The following is a 23,101-nucleotide window of genomic DNA, read 5'->3' as shown; positions in this document are numbered from 1 at the left end:
TGTGTAAAACAGGGGTACTAAGCATAGCTCCTCTTCTCTCTTTCTCTCTCTCTCTCTCATGGGGTGGTCATGAGGGCTGGTATTTGTGGAGAACGTATATAAAAGCTCTTGGCATAACAAGCATCCAATCCACAGCGCCATGATGTGTCTTACAAACACAAAGAAGGGCAAGACCCCAGGAACAGCAGGTGCCCGTGGGCAGGATGCGAGGAAATTCCATAAATGGGATTCATTAAATAGAACTGGGGGCTAAGAAAAAAAGGAGCCCGGCTTCAGAGTTCTGTTCCACCTCAGCCGGCTTGCACTTTTTTTTTTTTTTTAAGGTATTTATTTAAGAAGAGAGAGTACAAGGTCATGAGCAGGGCTGGGGGGAGGGCAGAGAGAGGGAGAAGCAGTCTTCCCACTAACTAGGGAGCCGGATGCGGGGCTCAATCCCAGGACCCCGAGATCAGGACCTGAGCTAACGGCAGACGCTTAACCGACTGAGCCCCCCAGGCACCCCTGGCTTATAGACCCCGGGGTGCTCGCATCACAGAGTTCTAGAACTAGGGAGTGGCAGGATTACCAAAATCAGAACCAGCAGACCTCTCATGAAAACGCTTTCCAAAGGCAGTTGCCTACCTCAGGGGGGAACAAAACTCCTCATCAGGAGCAAGAATGTGGCCATGAGGGGCGCCTGAGTGGCTCATGGGTTAAAGCCTCTGCCTTCGGCTCTGGTCACAATCCCAGGCTCCTGGGATCGAGCCCCGCATCAGGCTCTCTGCTGGGCGGGGAGCCTTCCTCTCTCTCTGCCTGCTTGTGATCTCTGTCAACTAAATAAATAAAATCTTTTTTTTTAAAGATTTTATTTATTTATTTGACACAGAGAGATCACAAGTAGACAGAGAGGCAGGCAGAGAGAGAGAGGGAAGCAAGCTCCCTGCTGAGCCCGATGCGGAACTCGATCCCAGGACCCTGAGAACATGACCTGAGCAGAAGGCAGCGGCTTAACCCGCTGAGCCACCCAAGCGCCCAATAAATAAAATCTTCAAAAAAAGAAAAAAAAAAGAAGAAGAAGAAGAAGGTGGCCATGACGTCACCAGCCCCCCCTGCAGAGACATCACACAGCCAGGGCAGCAGGTGGGAAGCCCGATGACAGAGAAGAGACACTCTCCAGCCCTCACGCTGCCTTGAAATAGCCTAGGCTGAAGGAACTTTTTTTTCCCTCCCCTTCTTTTTAAAAAAACACACAGCCCAGGGCAATCCTCCTACGTAGGCTGCCCCACATCGAGAAGGGGTAGCTGAGTCACCAGGTCTCGCGAGCTGCCAGCTCCCAGCAGGACTCGGAAAATCAATCTCTCTCTCTGAAGTTATCCGAAGTGCTGAGACCTTTAAACCAAACTCCAGTAGGTAGGCATTATCAACGGTCTCTCACAGCATTAGAAGATGTGGGTCTATTTCCCAAAGAGCCTCGAAAGGAGACAACGAGAGCTATTCTCCAAGATGCAGACGTGGGGAATTTGGCTGCCAGAGTGGTTCCCAGAGAATCACAGCTCTGTCTGCAGACAGACACGGGAGACAGCTGGACTCCGCATAGGTGTGGACACAACAGTGTCTCGGCATCTCCTCTCTGAGAGGGAGCACGGCATGTGGCTTCAAGAAGGTACACCTTCTGGTCAACACTGTTCACCATCAGGGAAATGCAGATCAAAACCACAGGGGGGTATCACCTCACCCCTGTCAGAATGGCTAGGATCAAAAAGACGAGAAACAACAAAGGCTGGCAAGGATGTGGAGGAAACGGAACCCTTGTGTACTGTTGGTGGGAATGAGCACTGGAGCAGCTGTCGGCGAAGACAGTACGGCGGCTCCTCACGAAATGAAAAATGGAATTACTATATGATCAGTAATTCCACTGCTGGGTACTTTACTCAAAGGAAACAAAAGCACTCACTTGAAAAGATAGATTCTTCCTATGTTTATTGCAACATTATTTACAATAGCCAAGATATGGAAGTAACCCCCCCACAGATGGATGGATAAAGAAAAGGGCAGTACATACATGCAACGGAATATTACTCGGCCGTCAGAAGAATGAGGTCTGGCCATGTGCAACAACATAGATGGAGCCAGAGAGCATAATGCTAAGTGAAATAAGTCAGTCCTAAAGACAAATGCCATAGGACTTCCACAAATGTAGAATTTAAGAAACCAAACAAAAGAACTAATGCAGGAAAAAAGGGACAAACGATAAACCAGACTCTCTACTACAGAGAACAAAGTGATGGTCACCAGAGGGGTGGGGGGTGGGGGGTGGCTGAAACAGGTGACGGAGATTAAGGGTACGCGGGTCGTGATGCGCACTGAGGAACGTACAGAAATGTCGAATCATTATATCGTACACCAGAAGCTAATTTAACACGGTATGTCAAATCTACTTCGAAAGAGTAAATGAAAATTTAAAAATCGAACAAGAAAAAAGAATGCACGCCTATGTTCTTCCCCTGTCTGTGCCTTACTTCCCACAGAAACTACAGCATCTTCACTCAAAAGGGGTTGCGGTGGGGATTAAGAAAGGTAACGAGGCGGGGGGCTGCCTAGGTGGCTCATTTGGTTAAGCAACTGCCTTCCGATCAGGTCATGATCCCGGAGTCCCAGGATCGAGTCCCGCATTGGGCTCCCAGCTCCACGGGTAGTCTGCTTCTCCCTCTGACCTTCTCCCTCTCATGCTATCTCTCACTTTCTCTCTCAAGTAAGTAAAATCTTAAAAAAAAAAAAAAAAAAGAAAAGAAAAAAGAAAGAAAGATAGATAACGGGGAACAGGCATGCACTGGGGTTCTCTTTTCATCATGGAAACCCCCAGAAGAAGTTAGCTACGGTTAGTATGCCAAAGCAGACCTGCTGGAAAGGAGACGAAACCAACATTAACTTCCCGCATAATCCATTCATGTTTCAATTTTGCCTGTTTCTCAAAAAAAAAACAGAATTTGTCAGAACTCTTCAAAATCCTAAAATAAGTCACGAGAAATCTGGAAGAGAACGGTCTTCCGGAAAACAAACGTTCATAGAGATGTGCCTGACTGGTTGACCAGCAGGAAAGTATTTCTGTGTCTCCTTACTTCTCATCCAGCAGAAAAACCCTGAAAGACAAAAAGGGCCCGGCGCCTTCTTCTGGGGTGGAGTGAGGGGAGAGCGAGGCTCCCACTCCCAGGACATGGGGAGGGACCCTGAGGCCAAAGGGGGATGTGGACAGCGTCAGGGAAAGTTGGCAGGCATCAAAATTCCAGAGTCACCCTCAAAACTGGCCTGGACCTCTTAAGTGACCCCGGAGTTTCAGAACCTCCGGGTCCCCAAGTTTCCAAGGAATCCCTGCTGAGAAACCTTCAAAAAGACCCTTTGGGATACAATTTAAATTCACAAGAAAACCCCACTATGCACTAGTGAGACAATACACAGGTTCCTATTTTCAAACTAGCATCAAGATGCTAGATTGACAGAGGAATTTTTCTTCCCAAAATGTGCACTTCTTTTCATAAGGCTACCAAAAGCATGAACATTAAACCACACCTCATCCCTACCACAGGCCTTTACCCTTTTCTTAATTTAATTATTTGGCAGAGAGAGTGAGAAAGAGCACAAGCAGCGGGAGCAGCAGGCAGAGGGAGAAGGAGAAGGAGGCTCCCCACTGAGCAAGGAGCCCAATGTGGGGCCTGATCCCAGGATCCCAAGATCATGAACCGAGCCGAAGGTAGATGCTTACCCTCCTGAAGCACCCAGGGGACCCTCGAAGGCCTTTACTTGAAATGAAAAGAGTAAAATGACCTAGAATCAGGGCTGTTCCAGAAATTCTGGGCTGTCTAGTTATGTTAAGATTGATCAAATGCCAGATCACTTCTCCCTCTCTTCTTAAAGTGAATCTGGGCAGGAAGACTTCATGTCACTGAACAATTTCATTTGCTATTTGAAGAATTCTCATGTAAGACAGACAGTCCCTTTAAATTTTCCCAGGCAGCTGCTAGGGGTTGCTAAGGAAGTGACAGAAATAGAAAATATTGTAAATAAGTAATTAGTGATTTCTGAGGGGCAGGTTCTCTGGATATTTTTTTCCGAATTTCACACAATTTAGGTACAGTGGCAAGACAAGTTTCTCATCTTGTTTTCCCTCCTCCTCTCTCTCTCTGCCTTTCTTCCTTTCTTTCCATGTTAAAGAAGCGTGCCGAGTCAGGGTGCCTGGATGGTTCAGTTGGTTGAGCTTCTGATTCTTGATTTCAGCTCAGGTCTTGATCTCAGGGTCGTGGGTTCGAGCCCCACATTGGGCTCCATGCTGGGCATGGGTCTGGGGCTTTAAAAACTTTGTTTTTAATTTTTAAAAAGAAAAGATGCCAAATCTTCCAGTTGGGGGAGGGAGGTCTGGGCCACTCTGAGCCCACCTTGATAGAAAGACACAGAACAGGACCCAGGCCTCCCATCTGCACGCAAGCTGGCGGAACTCTCTGTGAGCCTGTTTTATTCGGTTGTACCTTGATGAAAGATTACATTGGAACAAGAGTCTTGAAACAGACATCTGGTGTTTTGGCACAAGCAACCACTTCCCTTCCTTGATAACCTCATCCGGGTTTTGCCCTGGGAAAAGGCCCACACCTCCAACTCTGTGTCCCCACCTACTTCTGCTCAGTCAGGCAGTGCTTCAAGCCTGACCCCCGCTCTCTAGCAACGAGGACAGGTTGCTGGACCTGAGAGATCCAGAGATAACATTTAAGCCCACATTTTGTTTAAAGATTTTATTTACTTATTTGACACAGAGAGAGAGAGAACTAGCAGGGAAGCAGCAGGCAGAGGGAGAGGGAGAAGCAAGCTCCCCGCTGAGCAGGGAGCCCAACTCAGGGCTCAATCCCAGGATCCGGAGATCTCATGACCTGACCTAAAGGCAGATGCTTAATCAACTGAGCCACGAAGGTGTCCCTAAGCCCTAATTTTTAAGGCCACCCCAAGCCAGGACTTCTCAGATACAGAAAGCACTGAATTCCATTTTGGTTCATGCTAGTGCAGATTCTACCTGGAATTTCTGTGTGCTAAAAATCAGAATAATGAGTAGAAATTGTAGCTAAAACCAAGTTTCAAGCCATGGGGAAGGACTTTCTTTAAACATGCTCTAACATATTGTGATGCGGGGCAATGTCTTCTTCCTGGTGGATGAGAGGAGTAGAAACTGGAAAAAAGACACAAGCCCAAGAAAACCGTGGAGCACCAAGGACAAGAGTTACAGGGAAACTTTTAAGAAGGAACTGGCAAGGGGCGCCTGGGTGGCTCCGTGGGTTGAGGCCTTTGCCTTCGGCTCAGGTCATGATCTCAGGATCCTGGGATTAACCCCCCATCGGGCTCTCTGCTCAGCAGGGAGCCTGCTTCCTCCTGTCTCTCTCTTCTCTGCCTGCCTCTCTGCCTACTTGTGATCTGTCGAGTAGATAAATAAAATCTTTAAGAAAAAAAAAAAAGGAACTGTCAACACGGAGATACGTACATGAAGGAGAACCAGTAAGTATGGAACAAACTCACTCTTTTGTTCTAAATAAGGAACTTGGTAGTTCTGGGTGAGGTCATGGGATGCGCTGGTGGAAATCACCATGCAGTTTCAGTTGCACAATGGGTACTGCCCCCATTTAAAGTCCGGCATGTGTGTTATAAAGATATTATCTAATATTAAATGTCTCAACGTTCCCTTATGGTAAGGTGGTATGTTCATGGTTCGTCCATAGCCAGATAGTAACAGGAGAGCTAGGAAGGAAAGACAAGTGCCACCTGGCAATGTTCTTTCTGTCTCTGAACACAAAGAACTGGCTAAGAAGAAGAGAGAGTTCGTGCCAGAGTCTGTTTGTTTTAAACACACCGTGAACATCTGCTTAGTTGTCTGTTTACTGTTTACTGAAAGTGAACCTTCCATTTATTTTTTTAAAGATTTTATTTATTTATTATGTAAGAGAGAGAGTGAGCACAGTGGGGGACAAGAGGCAGTGGGAGAAGCAGTCTCCCCCACTGAGCAGGAAGCCTGACTGGGGGCTCAATCCCAGGACCCAGGGATCCTGACCTGAGCTGAAGGCAGGCGCTTAACCAACTGAGCCACCCAGGTGCCCCAAGATTGAACCTTTTGTAAAGGCTCTTATTTTATAGAGACAAATACGCAGGGTTAACCCAGATTGGAAGGAGCAAGGAGTCACTCGTACCTTTGATCTCAAGACATGCCTTACTTTCTGACTCAGCCTGTTTCGTAACCACCACCTAGTGGCAGAGCACTTAAATAAGAGGGATAGCTCAGAGTTTCAGAAAATATCTTTTAAGCATCTTTTATTTTTTTTTAAAGATTTTATTTATTTGACAGAGAGAGATCACAGGTAGACAGAGAGGCAGGCAGAGAGAGAGAGGGAAGCAGGCTCCCTGCTGAGCAGAGAGCCCGATGTGGGACTTGATCCCAGTACCCCGAGATCATGACCCGAACCGAAGGCAGTGGCTTAACTCACTGAGCCACCCAGGCGCCCCTAAGCATCTTTTAAATCATTTTGTGGCAACAGATCAAAATTGGGTCTTTCCTCTAGAATGGAGGAATGAAGAACCAGGAAATTAAGACACCAGAAATCTGGGTAGGGGTGGAGTAATTGTGGAATATAGATAAATATTAAGGGCAATGCTATATATACTAGCATTTTCCAATGAGTGGAGCTTTTACCAGTAGGAGTGTATAAGATGAGTCCAAGTGGTCCAGGAAAAGGCCGTATTAAAGAGGAGCTGGTGGGGGAGCAGAAGGATCAAAAAAGAAAGGACACGAGCCATACAAATTATATAAGTAAAAGCAATACAGGTGGCTGGAGCAACAAGTGCAAAGGCCCGGAGGCAGGCCCATGTTTTGCTTCTTGGGAAGCTAGTGTCGCTCAGGCAAAGGAGCAAAGAGAAGAGGCAAATAAATGTGGCTGGAAAGGTGGGCAGGGATCTGATTCTGTGGTGTCCTTCGATTACGGTCTTGACTTAGAATTTCTTTCTAGGTTGACAAGAAGCCACTGGAAATTTCAAGTACAAGAGTGATACAGTCTGGTTTATCTTCTGTAAGGATTCCTTACTGCAGCTGCTATGAGAAGAATGGACTACAGAGGGGCAAGAGCGTCAGCAGGGACAAGAGCAGGAGTGGACGTCAGCAGCATGGGGAGGGGAGGGTGGACCGAAACAGGCGCTACCAGAGAGAAACATACATAGATACAGACATGCAGAGACAGATACTGGGACGCCTGGGTGGCTCAGTTAGTTACATGTCTGACTCTTCATTTCGGCTCAGGTCATGATCTCAGGGTCATGAGATCAAGCCCTGCATCAGGCTCTAGACTGGGTGTGGAGCCTGCTTGAGAGTCTCTCTCTCTCCCTGCCCCTTTGCCCCTCCTGCCGCTCAAGAAAAAGATACATACATACGTACATAAGAGACATTTATATGTACATAAATATAGGCATAGTTACATACATAGATAAATGTGTATATATGCATGTATATCTCCACTTATACATACATTTATAGTAATGATATGGTCTTTAAAAATATTTTTAAAATTATTACTTTTGGGGGCACCTGGGTGGCTCAGTGGGTTAGAGCCTCTGCCTTTGGCTCGGGTCATGATCCCAGGGTCCTGGGATCGAGCCCTCCATCGGGCTCTCTGCTTGGCGGGGACCCTGCTTCCCCCTCTTTCTCTCTCTGCCTGCTGTTCTGCCTGCTTGTCATCTCTGTCAAATAAATAAATACAATCTTTAAACAAAAAAAAGAAGCTACTTTTTTAAAAATCTGTAAATGTTTAAAAAAAATAAAAATTATTACTTTTTATGTAAAAAAAAAATCAATTAAGTCAAGTACCTCTATGTGGCCTAAATAAATAAATAAATAAATCTTGCAAGAGTAATACTCATGACTGAAGTTTAGAGGACACTGTACTCTTTTTAATTTTAATATTTGGGTTTTCCACTCTACAGTGTTTTAGCAATTTTTCTTTTTTTTTATTTTTTATTTTTTAAGATTTTCTTATTTATTTACTCCAGAGATGGGAGGAGATGGGTGTTGAACAGAGGGAGAGAGACAAGCAGACTCGTAGAGCCTGATCCAGGGCTCGATCTCACGACCCTAAGATCACAACCTGAGCCAAAACCATGAGTCAAATGCTTAATTGACCCAGGCGCGGCAACACTAAACTCTTGATGTCAAAATACGCTATCAGAGAACCAGGTAAATTTTATGTGTTCATCTAAAATTTCCTCTGATCTCCTAAAATAGTTTAGTACTCCATCTGGAAAAAAAAAAAAAAAAAGCCCAATTTATTTGTATCAATTCATTTCCCCTTTCCAACCAGATTCACCTCTGGCTAGAAGACAGAATAAAAGATACAGGAAGACTGAATTCTTGCGTTAGTTACCTGAGCTGCCAGCCAACTGTCCGCCAGATCCCTTTTCTCCTCCTTCTCAGGCACAGAGACACCCAGTAGGGTCCCCAGACTGCTCTGTGGCTGGGATGTGGCCATGCAACCAAATTCTCGCCTACAGGATGTGGGCACAAGTTACAGAAGTCGCTTCTGCCTCAGCGGCTCAAGAAGAGATTCCTTCCTAGACCTCTGTGCTCTGCCTTACTGCTGGCAGCAACGTGAAGCTCCCGTCGTGCAGAAGAGAAACACCCTCCAAGGCAGGGGTTTTAATCAGAGATGGTGTTGAGCCCCACGGCCCCTCCAGCTCCCATGGGACACTTGGCAATGACCAGATTTGTTTGCTAAATCTAACTACTGGCCTCTAAGGGGCAGAGGTCAAAGAGGCTCTAATCACCCTACAATGCCCACCACAGTCCCCGCTGTGAAGATTTTCCTGGTGCAAAAAACATCAGCAGTGCTAAGGTTGAAAAACTTAACTTGAAGGCCCTTTCTCAACCTTTGTGCATAATCATTACGGAAGAATGTTCTTAAAATGCAAATTCTGCTTCAGAAAGGACAGGACGAGATCTAAGGGTCTGCATGCGTAATGAGCTCCCTAGGGGACGGAGAGCAACAAGATGGAAGGCATAGAACTTGGGTCTCTGAATGACCTCGGGGAGCATAGCTGTCCTAGCAGTCTACACTGCCAGGCGTATCCATGCTATGCAAATACACAGAAGCTGCATCCCAGAACTCGCTGTTCTCAGCTTATGTCCCCTCCGAGTGACTGGTCGCCAGGCAGCATTGCCTGCTACCAACTTCGAATATCAGCTTACACTATGTCGGAGACAAATCATCTATGGTATTTAAGCCACTGTGTGTTGAGGTCTCTGTGCTCTGGCACTTTCATCTTCACCCTAACTAGTCCAGCAACCATCTGCAAAGAGTGGACGGTTACATTGACGCTGCTGTTTGGTGAGAGACAGAAAAGAGCCCCAAAGGTGATTATTTTTCAGAAACGGAGGAAAAAAGTAAGGGAAGAAAAGAAATGAGAAGGGGACGCCAGAGATGTCCGAGAAGAGCATACTTCTGCATTCACAAATGACCACAAGCGGACTGGCTTCATGTTCTGGGCCAGAAGTCAGAAATGGGTCTCCATGGGCTCATGTCAAAGCATCATCAGACTGCATTCCTTCCGGAAGCTCAAAGGAAGAATTAATTTCCTTCCCTTTTCCCTCGCTTCTAGAAACCGCCTGAATTCCTTGGCTTGTGGTTCCTTCCTCCATCCTAAAATCCAACAAAGAGCAGGCTGAGCCCCCCAAGTTCTCTCCCTCTGCCTCCCTCCTCCACTTGAAAGGATCCTAGTGATTATGCTGGCCCATCCAGACGGCTGGGGACGATCACCATTCAAGGTAAGCCGTTTAGCAACCACAATTCCACCTGCAACCTAATTCCCCTTTGCTATGTGATCCACGTGATTCCGGAGATTAGAATGAGGACGTTTTGGGGAAGTGGGCGTATTCTTCCTTTAACAGGCTAGAACACGAGCTACTCCCACAGCCAGAAGGTGGGAAGTGAATATAAAGACTTGGGAAATGCAGAGAGGGTGCACAAGAAAATGAATAAAAGGTCAATTGAGAGAAAACAGAGAATGTTCTGGGCACCTCCAAAGGTCACCACCTGTGGCGCAATCCTAAGAAGCCAACATGCCCTAAATATAGCTTTTTATGATTTTCCAGTATAAAAGGATGAGAGGCAGATAAGAGTAATGCAGAGCGATGTTCTCCAGGAATTCTGGGGGTCTTGATGCAGTCTGCCCTAACCAATGTTTGAAATCCATGCTATATAATAGTTTCCATAAATTAAACTTAGCCTAACTTTATGATAAGAGTGTCCTGAATTTCAGGTACTCCCTGGAGTGCAACATTTCAGAAAACCAATTACCTGGGGGAATTCATGAAAACGTGCACAGATTAGTAACAATGAACATGTATAGACCACATAGTTCCCAGTACATCTTCACTATCCTATCCTTGTAAAATCACCACGGTGTTCTTAAAGGCCATGATTCCCATTTTAGAGATGAGGAAACAAAGGCTCAGAGGCTAACTACACATCCGTGCACACCAAGCAAGGTCGACACAGAAATCAGACTCAAATCCTGAATTTCTGATTCCAGCTGCGGCTTTCTTTTTCAAACCCCACACAGCTACAGGCAGTCAGAGCGCCCTGGGACGAAGGCACTCAGGTAAACATTTGATCTGCTTAAACATTTGATTGATAATTGATAATTCATCCAGAGAAACATAATCCAAACCACTCCCCGGAGATAATGGTCCCTCGGAAGTAATCCAAGCTCTTCTAAAACGTTGTCACCTGGTCCATGACAACCTGCCATGGGACTCCGGCACTGTCCCCTGCCCCTCTGAAGTCCGACTCTCTTTACGGGCAAACATGGGATAAGAAAGTATCCACTTGGTGAGGCTCCTATGAGGGACACACAGATAGTGTTGTGTGCTGGAGGGAACCTTTTGGGGAGACTGTCTAGCCCACACAGCTGGGTTGAGTGGGTTTCTCTTTCTTGTACCCAAAATAGTCTTGCAAAAATAGTATCGTGAAAGAGCCTAGAACAATTCTTGGCCAGAGTTCCCAAGGAATGTGTGATTTCTTTTCAGAAGCCTGAAGTTTTACAAGAAAACTTAGCACATAGAAGGTACTCCCTTTTATTCAATAGTTCATTGATTCAAAATCAGTGGTTGGGGACACCTGGGTGGCTCAGTCGGTTGAGTGTCCAGATTTCGGCTCGAGTCATGATCTCAGGGTTGTGAGATTGAGGCTCCCATTGAGCTCCCTGACGGGTATGGAACCTGCTTGAGAATCTCTCTCTCCCTGTCCTCTGCCCCTTCCCTGAGCTCACTCTCCCTCTCTCTCACCCTCTCTTTCTAAAACAAAAACAGGGACGCCTGGGTGGCTCAGTCGGTGGGGCTGCTGCCTTCGGCTCAGGTGGTGATCCCAGGGTCCTGGGATCAAGTCCTGCTATCGGGCTCCTTGCTTGGTGGGGAGCCTGCTTCTCCCTCTGCCTCTGCCTGCCCCTTTGCCTGCTTGTGCTCTCTCTGACAAATAAATAAATAAGTAAAATCTTAAGGAAAAAAAAAAGATTTAAAACAAAAACAAAAAACAAAATCAGTGATTCATTAACCACAATTATGGAGCACCTACTGTGCGCCAAGTACTGATCTGGGCACCATCAAGGAAAAGACAGATGGGACCCCCTGGTCCCTTGTAGTTCCCCTTCCAGCAAGAGGGAGATGTGTAATTCGTACGATTTATGAAAATATATTCTGTGAAGAAAATAAAACAGCTCAACAAGCTCACAAGTAGAAACAGGTTTTTAAAAAACCAGGTAGTTGGGAAAGGTCTTTTTGAAGAGATGGAATTTAAGCCAACATGTGAAGGATGATAAGACACAGGCAGATTAGAGTCTGGGGGCAGAGCAGAGTATTCTGGTGCAGGGAACAGAAAATCAAAAGGCCCTTCAAGCAGGAACGAGCTTGGGCCCAGAACAGAAAGGAAGCCACTGCTCCAGTATGTTGCTAAGACCAAACTCCCCTCCACCAACACCCAGCCTGTCCCGTAGGCAGGCCAACCAATCCATCTGGATATGGGAGATCAGGAGTGTCTAGCAGGGAAAGGTGCACAATTCTTATTTGCTTCCAGGCAGCTACAGGACAATGCTTCTGGGGAAAGGAGCTTTGAGACAAGTTAAATGAGATGCTGTGTGTTTGGGGCCAAGGACTTGGGTTTGAAGCCCGACTCCACATCCTGAGCCAGTTACTTGACCTCCGTGCAACTCAGTTTCCCTTACCTGGAAAACATGGGTGATAGCAGGATCCCCGTTCCATGATTCCCATGAAGACTGAGTGACCCAGTGCCAGGAGCAGAGTGTGGCCATTCCCACCACTGCTACAGCCCCTCTTTCCCACCAAACCTTCATCTCCCTGTTCCATTGAAAATAACAATTACTTTCCCTTATTTTTTTTCCCCTTCGTGCATCTACCATCTACTAATTTACACCAATCCAATGGTTAATCCACACCTTGGCACAGTCCAACCATCCTTGAATGGAGGATATAAAGCAGAGCACCCCCCAATCAAGGAATTATAACTCTGTTTATGAATCTCAACAGTAACAGTTACCTTACTATCATCTTCTCGCTCAAATAAAACACACAAAGTAGGGGAATCTTATATACACAGTACATCATTTTGGCCACGTTCACAGAAACAATATTTTCAGACCACTTTCAAATAAACCTGACCTCAATTTGGCAACTCTAGTACCATTGCTGTTATGGCCATCCCTACTATGACGACCACTGCCTCTGAATTCCAATAAAAAAGGCGGAGGAGGGACAGAGGGAAAAGAAAGATATGCCGTCCTAGAGAAAAAGGTCTCTCCATTTACTCCTCTCTTTGCTAATTCCCCTTGGTAAAATATTAAAATTTTGTTCTTACAAGTCCCTTGCAATTTTTGGTAAATTTATTCCTAGTTATTTTGTCTCTCTGGTTGCTTCTATAAATAGAATATTTTCTCTCATTTTATTTTCAAAATGTTTGGCATAGCCTTATAGGAAAACTATAGATTTTGCATCTTAATTTCCTTACCAATCCCCTTAATGAATCCCATTATTGTTCCTAATAGATTCATGGGAAGATTCGTTATCTTAAGTTTTCCATTAAGAGATAAAATTGCTGTAAGTGGTAATAATTCTACCTCCCTCATTCTCATTGTTTTCCTCATCCAAATGTACCATCAATTAATTTCTGAACAAAGATAAATAACAGTGATCATTATGGACATTCTGGGCTTCTTCTGAACGTAATGGGAATATTTTTAGTGTTACACCATTAAAGATGATGCTGGCTGTGAGGATGATCCTATTTTATCAGCAGGTGTTCTAAAAATCAGGAATAAACACTTAATATTTATTATCAACTGTATTTTTAGCATCCATAAAGTGAATCCAGGACTTTTCTCCTTTGCTACAGAGTCAATAACATTGTTAGACTCCCTAAGATCAAACCATCCTTCCATTCCTGGAATAAATCCTACTTTGTGAGAGCTTTTATTACCTTATAACATAATCATCTACTTGTCCATTTCCCTATTTTATAAGCTCTTTCAGATCACTGGCCATGATTGATTCCTGTTTGACCCCAGCACATAGCTGACAACCAATACATGTTTAAATAATAAGTAAATGAATAAATAACTAAAGTAACAAGTACACCAGACCTCCCCAGTCTAACCCTTTGTACCTCTTTCTAAGTTAAGATACTCAAGAGAGATTAGGTACCTGTCCCAGACTGGATCTTTACATGTTTAATGATCATGTGGTTCAGCTGGCCCCCACTTCTAGCATCAGAACACTGGAGCACCTCATTCTTACAGGGAAATTGTCCCCTATGATTTTAATGACACTAACGCTGCATCCCTACTCCCACCATTATCCCAACCCAAAGTGGTGACCACATCACCTGAGTCTAATTGGAGTACTACACCATAACTGCTTTAGGAACAGGTACATGACCCAAACTCAGCCAACGGCAACTCCAGGAATTTCTTACAAAAACTCTTAAGAAAAGTGATTTCCAAAAGAACTGATAAACATTATGTTTTCTGGGTTGCTGTTTACCATCTTGCCTAAAATGTGGTGAGACAACCTATTTGAGAATAAAGCAAAGTCGAGAAAACCATGTCAAAAGATGAAAGAGAGAGAGACCTGGTGGTATCATTTGAGTCCCTGGATCCAGCTGTTCCTGAAGTCATTATCCCCTAGATTTCGCAATTACATAAACCAGTAAATTACTTTTTCTTTGTATAATAGTTCAAGATCATATTCTATTACTTGCTACCAAAAAAACACTGTCTAATTCATGTGTTGTTTCCCCATGAATAGGTTTTGTACATTCTTAAATAAATGCCAGAAAAAAAACCTTAAAGGGAGCCAACCCTAACTAGTGAAATGTTAAAACAAAACTTCAACCGCCTGCTTTTAATTAATGGCAAGATGGGCTGAAAGACTCCCTTAGTGAATTATAATTTCAGACTGAAATTCCCAAGACAGTTATAGAGGAGCTTGTTAAACCGCAGAAACCAATGGAATCAAGAGATTACTTTAACAGGGCGGTGGTTCAATCAGTTCCAGAGGTATCATCCATTATGCAAAACCAAAACCTTTAAAACTTCCTACCGTACAACCCTAGCCATCTCTCCTTCGCCTAAAATCTCGAGACCTCTCTCCGGACTCTAAAAGTCAAAACGACTGGTATGATTTACAAAAATAAAAATAAAAATAAGTCATTCGTGTCATGACAGCTGGAGAAAACCAGTGAAAGGAGCCAAATCTCAAGCCCAGGGAGTCTGGCTGGGGTCTTCTCGAACAGTCCTGCCTTCTCAGACACTTTCGGCTCTGCAGAAAAACTGAAGGCAAGCACGCCCTTGGCATCCTAAATGCCTCTGTAGCTATCCAGGCCAAGCGGCATCAATTCTTACTGTAGGTTCAAGAAAATGTCAGCGCGCAAGCCCAGAGTGCCTGCCCATTTCCCTACCCCAGCCCCTCGGTGGAGAATTCCGGCAGCAACTACTTTGTGAAATCAGACTCTTCTCCTTCAGCTCCAGTTACAATAGACCAAATTCTGGAATCCGGTTTTGATTATTCTCTGGAGAGGTACTTAAGAGCTGCTTCAGGATTTGAAATCCCTCATTCAGACATAATCTTGAAATAAAAGGCTATATTCAAATGAAAAATGCATTACAGCTTTCTCTTTAGGACCTTGAGTACTGATAGGCAGGGGAAGTGAAGAAAGACAAGGAGAAAATGCGCGGGCAGGGGGAGGAGAGAACCATGTCCTCCGTCACAAACTCATTTCATCATCGCATAATCCCTTGGAAGGGAAGTAATATTGAGCCCATTGTACAGATAAAGAAACCGAGGCTTCAGGATCACACCAGGAAGACGCAGTGGCCTCTGGCTCAGAGACGGATGGAAGAACAGGCTCCGAATGTTGGGGTCCCTGATCGAAGGAACCAGACCCACACAAAGCGAAAATCAAGCAAAGCTGTAGTTCGCTTCAAGCATCGGAAATCAAACCGACCAGTCGGGGCCGTCTCTTACAAAGAGGCGGCGACGACCAGGACGCCGACACCGGCGACTTCCCTTACCCGGCTGCTCCCCAGCGAGGCCCATGACACTCCGGACGACCACGATGCTGCAGTACGCGCTGCTCCCACCGACTACGGCGACGACTCTATCTACTCGCCCCCAGCCTCACGAACCAACCTTCATAGAGGCGGTTGAGCCCCGCCCACACACAGGGGGCCAATGAGACCGCAACACACAGGGAAAACTGCACAGTCATGCTCGGTCAGCAATACGGGTGGCCAACTGAATTCCAACTCACCGTAACCAATATATGCGCGCCTCCCTGATTGGACGTCTCCAACCCGCCTGGCCCCGCCCCCATATCCGGGGCCTGCAAGCAAGTTCCTCTGGGAGGGGCAGGGTCAGCCCAAGCCCACAAGGAAATGGCTCCCTCTGGCCAACCAGACCCTTACCGCCTACACTGTTGCTTCTCCCCTACTAGCTTCCTCCCTCTGCAAAGTCTAACACAGAAGTCTGTTCTAGAATCCAGGTATTTCACCGAACGGACCCTTTGGAGACAATACAGTCTCATTATCTAGGAAACAAATGGAGCGGGTCACCTGAGGTCCAACAGAACTAGTAATGTGGCAGAGCAGAAGCTAGGACCCAATCACTTTCATCTCTCGGTCTTACTGAACCCACCTGAGTGGAAATCTATTTTATAGGTTCAGCTTATCTACAGGGATCCCATTGGCGCTCCTGATTGATGAGTGAACAAGGGAAGAGCTGTCCCGCCTTCAAAAACACGGTCACTGAAAACAAAAGGGAGATGTGTTTGTGAATTGGCTGGTCCTGCCTCGGTGTTCATGTTTATCTCCAGCTCCTTTTGTTATTGTTGCAATATATCTGGGAGGTATCCACCCCTTGCCTGCAAAATCTGTAAAGGGGGAAAAAAATGGAAACTAAAATAGCACACGTAAACCACAATCCTGGCAATGGCTGAAGGGTCTGGCTATGCCGGTTTACTTTCTAAAATGAGTTTAAACCAGAGGTCACAAACTGGTAGCCAGCTGGCTGTCTCCAGCCCACAGATGTGTTTTGTTTGTCCCACAGTGCTGGCCCACACAAGGCTTTTAAGAAATTTTAATCAGTTCGCCAATGTGAAAAACCAAGAGATTTCACATCAAAGCCTGGATTTCTGATTTCCCCTACCAAGTGCAGGATGTGGTAACGTTTGCACACAGGGAAGGGTAGCTGGAACAGAGCAGGGGCTGAGCCTAGTAGTGGCAGACAGGGACACGCCCCCAGTTCCCCCCACCCCCAGTCTATTTCACTGGGTTTCCAGGTTGGTGACCCTTGGTTTAAAGTCAGGCAGATGTAGATTACAAAGCCAATCATTATTAGATTTTTCCCAAAATCCTGCCCAATAGGGCAATATTCAGTCAATATTAGGACAGCTGTGATCAGACCAAAATGATTTGAAAATTAAAAAACAAACAAACAGGAGTTGGGTTCATTTGGATTTTTCTTTCTATTTTTTTTTTGAAAATACATTCACCTTTATTATGTCATTTATTCTCCCCAACAATCCACAGATAAACAAGCTGAAGAGGAGTGATGTTAAATCAGTTACCTATCCAAAACTATCCAACCGGTAAGTTGTAAAACCAGGTTTTGAATCCAATTTTGTCCAACTACAAACACTGTGCTTTGGGAATATTGGAAAAAACCCTTTATAAAGCCATGAGGCTTTCTCCTGCCTCAGGGCCTTTGCATCTACCGCTCCTACTATTGGAAACCTCTCTACCCTGATTTCTACACAGCACAGAATTTTATTCTTTTTTATTCTTTCACTTCGTTTACATCACCCTCACAGAGAAGTTTTCCCTAGTCATCTGATTTCAAACAACCTAGGCATGCCCACAGACATGCATGCACACAGCCATTCCTCTCTAGACCCCTGCTACTCAAAGCGAGGTCCGGAGATCAGCAGCATCAGCAGCCCCTGAGAAGTTAGAAATGGGGACTCTCAGGGCCTTCCTCAGACATGCTGAATCAGAATCCTGCATGTTCACAACATCCCAGGTGACGCATGCACGTTTAAAGCTTAAAAAGCGCTGCTCTACTAGGAGCCCTGCCCAGTGGAAATATAATGTGAGTCACCAGCTTGATGGTACATTTTCTAGTAGCCACCCGAAGAAGGTAACAAGAAAGACTGTTCCCTGTCTCCCCTGCCCACCACTTAAATGTCAGTTTCAGGAGCACGGCTCTGTAAAGGACAGGCATTCCCTAACTGCCAGGGCCTTGCTGGCTTCTTCCCTCATTCTCGTTCCAGAAACCAAGAGCAAACAGCGTTGCGGACCACCTTCCTCTGGGTACCACGAGCATGACTATGGGAACCGTTTTCCTGAATGATTTTCCCCCTAGCCAATGGGAGAAGCATATTCACTGTTGGCAGGGCAGACCATCTGAAACCCTGGAGGTTCCCTTCCCGTTGCCCTGGAGCTGAGGTGTTTCCAAAGCCAAGGTCAGGGTTACTGTACAGTCTGTGAGCCGCGGGGGAGGTCCCACCACAAGGCAGCCCTGTCTCTTGCATGAGTTCTGCTGCAGCCACCAGATCCCACCCCTTCGAGGAGTCTAAGGTCTCTGCCCCGACAGCTTGGAGTGGCCCGTTCTGAAAGGTGCCTTGGGGTTTTGCCCTTTTCATTTCACTGGTTTGGAGGAGTGGAGAGAAGAGGGTCAAGTCCACCCCCACTTATAAGTCATGGGCCTGGGTCAATCCACCAAGGGAGGCTGGCTTCTCCCACAGCTTTAACACTTGCCTCCTAATCCATTAGTCTATCTTGCCCTGAAATCCGAAGCACACGTTCTAATCTCAAATGTGTTTTTAAATCACATCAGATCAACAGCGTAGGAGAAAGCAAAACCCAGATTTAAACAAGACTGGAGTGACATGGAGGAAATAAAACTCCCAGGGCTGTTCTGCTGGGATAGGACGAAAGCCCAAACCAGTGCTGTCCGGAGCTGACCCCAAATTCTCACTCCTCCCTCTGACTGAAAACACCCCAGGAACACTTGCAGAATTAGCCAGTTCTCACAGAAGCACCTCGACAAGAAAAAGGGAAAGCAAACAAGTCGGGGAGAGAATCAAAACCTTCCATTCATCTGGGGTCCCCTCCTCTGGCGAGGAAAGGCAGATTTCGCGTAGGCTCCTCCATGGGTGGAGGGAAGCGTGACCATTCATGTACATTCAAGCCCGGATGCCGCCATTTATAAGATGCACTTGGAGCGGGGAAACAAGAGGTAGGCTTTCCCTTACTGGTTTGAACTGATGCCACGGATTCCTTTTCTGCAATATAATGAGGATGTCATCCCCTCTCTTCCTCCAGGGGAGACAGGAGCCTGTGAAAATCCCACAAACACCCTCAAAGCACTGCTGTCCCTGGTCAGGCTGGAGAGGTATGTGAGCAACCCCAGCACACTCCTGTGGGCCGGAGGGGTTTCGAGACATCTTCTCAGCAGCCAGGTTTGGGTGGCCACTGATACCTCCGTGCTACACAGATTCTTCTCCAGCACCTGCGGTCGGCACCTCTAAGATAAACACCGTGGGTGAGACCCTGGGGTCAAGGATGGGGGGCCGCAGAGAAACCCCGTGGTCCTCTCAAGCGAGGATCAAGAGAAATCTCCCCACGTCTTCAGGATAACAGTTCTGTGGATGGGGACACAACACTCACACTCAGCCCCAAAGACCACACGAGGGACGGCCGGGAGTACGCAGTGCTGGGATAGAACCTTCCACAGCCCTGTCATACCTGTCTCCGTGCCTCCTCTTCCCAGCCTCAGCATGAAAGAAGATTAAGAAAATCTGACATCTCCCATGCTCTCATTCAGAAAATTCTCCAGTCCCAGCGATGGGACCTCCTGACACGCATGCCATCACGCACCCTTTATCAAACTTTAAGGCATCCGAAGAAAACAGTCCCTTCTCGATTTCCAGCTGCTACAAAGCAACCCAAACACATGTTGGAAAGATGTGATCTTTATGCCTCTCTCTCCCCCAAAAGGGCACTTGGCATTTCTCCCGAGACACACAGCTTTAAAATTAGAATTGGAGAAAGCCACTGTTACCTTCCTAGGGCTGAGGCTACCTCACTGCGGAAACCAGGACATCCCCCCTAACCAACAATTGAATAACTGAAACCCTCCCAGACATCATACCCCATCTCTTTATTTCTGTTGTTGCATTAATCATCCTAACACCTTTTTAATTATAATCACAAACTGGAAACCATGGTTCGTGATGTTATAAATACTGATTTTCCAGTTAAATTAGGCATTTGCTGTTTTATGTTTTGATAGGAAGGGGCTGTTTGAAGCCTCCTAAAATATTGCAATTAGTTCTCGCTGTTGAAACAGACAAGACATTAACAGACACATTTGCTGTTTCAGTTTAATGTGGTGGAATGTTTATGCCTAAGTCTACTTCTCTCAAGCTTTGAAAGCATAAGGCATATTTTTTAAAGTGGAAGAAATCAATCACAATACACCCATTTATTATCTATTTCTTAAGTTAAGCTATTTCTAAAACTTTTCCCAGGCTGTAATTTCAAGTTGGAAAGCACATCTCTTCAACAGGAAGGGAACTTGTCAGGAAACAATCCTTGTATTTTACCTATTGGCTCTGTTAAGATGATAACATCACTTTAGCTGACAAAGCCTGTGTTTCTGTTTGACAATTGCAATTAATTACCGAGATGCAACCAAGATGGGGCCAGGCATCCAGATCTATTTTCCAGAGAGATACAAAACGGAAGGAAAGAAGGGGGGAGGAAAAAAGCAAAGGAGGTTCGTTTTTGGAATCTCCACCAGTGTGGAGTTAAATGCTATGGCCCGCAAGAAAGCTGGATTATTAATTTATTTTACCTGCACCTAACTTTCTACTGTCTCTTCTCCCTTTATCTCACCACTGGCAGAAGGTGGAAAAGGAGAGAGGCGAACATTTCACCTGACAGGAGCTCCAATCTGTTGTGAAGGAGGTGCGGGCTGGAAAGGACACGGGTGCAGTGCACAAAAACTCTAAGGGCACCAACTGTCGTGTACACACTGGTGCTGCCGAGGCAGAACCAACCCAGGATTCATTCAGCCAAGGGGGATAGAAAGTTCTGGAGATAGGGGGGCATCCTCCAGCTTTACTAGAAAGCCAGAACTTGCCAGCATCATCTTTTTAGCTGTTGCCTGTTCATTTTTGCTCTAACCTGAAAATACTAAAGTTGGATTCCAGCCACGCAAATGTGTTTCAGGGCGATTTTGAGAGATTCCAGGAGATCTCAAAGCCGCTACATCCATCTAGCTACCCTGCTTCATTCCTCGGCGTCCCCAGCACAGAAGCGCAAAACCCCGCCAGAGCCCGGGCTAGGAAACACCCCGCGGGCACCGAGGCTGGGGATTCCCAGGCTAGGAGCTGGGCAAACCAGAAGACAAGGAGCCTGAGGCAGGCAGAAGCAAGGCAACATCTCCACCCCTCGCCCTGAAATAAAGTGATCCTTGGCCAGCGACCAGCTCTCTCCGCCGCTGCCCCTGAGCGGCCCCGCCAGGATTGGCAGAGCCCCCGATGGGGATAAGGGCTCTCGGGACGGCGGCGCCTGGGTGTCCAAGAGCCCGGAAAGCGATGGCTCGCCCTCCGAGTCTCCCCGTGCGTCCGTCCCATCCCGCCGAGCCCAGGGTCCTACCTGTACCACTCCAGCCCCTTTTCGTAGTTCCTATCGAAGAAGTGCGGCTCTACGCCCACCGCCCGCACGTCCGGGTGGACTCGGATCGCCTCCAGCAGCGCGCGGGTCCCTCCTTTCTTGACCCCGATGATGAGCGCCTGTGGCAGCTTCTTCTCCCCATAGTCCGGGGTGCTGGCGGCGCCGCCCCTCTCGCTGCTCCCGTTGGCCGCTCTCCGGCCTGCGAGCTCCTCGTCGGTGGTGCTGGACTCCTGCGCTTCCCTCTCCAGCAGCGCGCTCTGCGCCGTGATCATCTCGCCCGGGGCCAGCGGGGTCCGGAGCCAGGCGTCCCGGGCGCCCCCTCCGCCGCTCGCCAGCCCCCAGCCGTCGGCCCCGGGGGCGGCGGGCTGCTCGGGGGGCTCGGGCGGCTCCCCGCGGCTCGCGTTGTCCCGCGGCGGCGGCGCGGGCGGCTGCGAGGGGGCGCCGAGGCGCACGGGGGGAGGCGGCAGAGAGGGTGGCGGCGGGCTCGGCGGGGGCTCGGCGGCGGCGCCCGGCGGCTCCTGCAGCGCCAGGGGGAACTGCAGGGAGCCCGAGCCGCCCAGGAGGCTGTAGCACAGGTAGGTGACGGACAGGGACAAGGTGCACATAAAAAGCAGCTTGCGCGCCGGCGGCCCCTTAGCAGAGGCGCCGGGCGGCGGCGGCGCGGCGAGAGGTGGAGGCGGAGGCGGAGACGGAGGAGGTGCGGGCCACGGGGCCATCGCGGCTCCCGGCTCGCGGCGGCGGCGGCGGCGGCCCCCGGCGCTGCCCGGACATGGTTTCAGCCGCCGCCCCCGCCGCCGCCGCCGCCGCCGCCGCCGCTGCCCAGCCGCCCCGGCTGCATGAAGCGACGCCGCTGCGCCCCCGGCCCTGGCCGCTGTCCCGCTGCGCCGGGGGGGAGCCCGGCCGCATGGCCCCCCTCCCCACTCTTCCCGCGGAGTCCGGGCGGACCCCCACTACCCCCCCTCAGCCTCTGGCAAGGGGACCGAGGGGGGCGCGCGGACCCGCCGGCTGCACCTGCTCCGTCTGCAGCGCCCCCGCTTCCCCGGCTCCGCCGCGGCTCCTGCTTCAGCCTCTGCCGCCGCCGCCGCGCGCTGTTGCAGCCCCGAGTTCCTTCCCCGCTGCTAACTTTCTGCCGGGAGAGCCGAGAGGCGCGGAGGGGAGGAGGAGGGGGCCGGGCGCGCGCCCCGCGCCGCCGAGGGAGGGGGAGTGCGCCTCGCGCGCGCCGCGGAGGGGGGGCGCGGAAACGGAGGCGTGCGCTCGGGCTGGGGCGCCCGGGAGAGCGGAGATCGTGCCCCCCCACCCGACTCGACAGGCACTGGAGGCGGGCCCCGCCCAGCCCCGTGTGCTTCCCCTCCCCGGGGAGCCGGAGACGCCGCGCTCTCCAGCCCTCTCCCGATACTTTTAGGGACACGGAGACCGACGCCAGCCGCCGGTGCCGCGCGCCGGGTAGCTGGGGGCCTGAGGACAGCGAGCTGTCGCTTCCCCTTTCCCCCCCGGGACTCCAGGCCAACTCGGCCCATCCCTGACCCGCCCTTCTCTCACCCCGAATATCCTCCTGCCGGGGACCCGGGAATGATTTCTTCTCTGTAACTGTTTTCCCACCCAAACTTCCATCTTTCCGGCCTCCTCATCTTATCTTGGAGCTCCTGGCGGGTGGAGTTTTGACACAAGCCCCCAGGTATCCCCGCCCCAGAGCTTTTGCCTCTGTCGGGCCACTGGATGACTGCTTCCTGCTCCGACAGAGAAGGCTGTCCCCTACCCGACACCCTTAACCACAGGGACACCTGCGCCCCTTTGGGGCACTGGCACTAAA

General features: G+C 48.4%; 1 protein-coding gene across 1 annotated transcript in view; it reads right to left on the bottom strand.

The window, feature by feature from the left end:
* Positions 1–22,007, bottom strand: part of HS3ST4 (heparan sulfate-glucosamine 3-sulfotransferase 4) — a 399,649-nt gene extending 377,642 nt beyond the window's left edge. Inside the window, exon 1 of the mRNA XM_044232959.1 lies at positions 21,274–22,007. Coding sequence (XP_044088894.1) covers positions 21,274–22,007 — 734 coding nt within the window. The remainder of the gene's footprint in view (positions 1–21,273) is intronic.
* Between the last annotated feature and the right edge of the window lie 1,094 nt (positions 22,008–23,101).

The sequence above is a fragment of the Neovison vison genome, chromosome 14 (genome assembly GCF_020171115.1).
Source record: "Neovison vison isolate M4711 chromosome 14, ASM_NN_V1, whole genome shotgun sequence".
NCBI classification, from domain to species: domain Eukaryota; kingdom Metazoa; phylum Chordata; class Mammalia; order Carnivora; family Mustelidae; genus Neogale; species Neogale vison.
The sequence above is the reverse complement of the archived record's forward strand: the minus strand, read 5'-3'. Positions and strand labels throughout refer to the sequence as shown.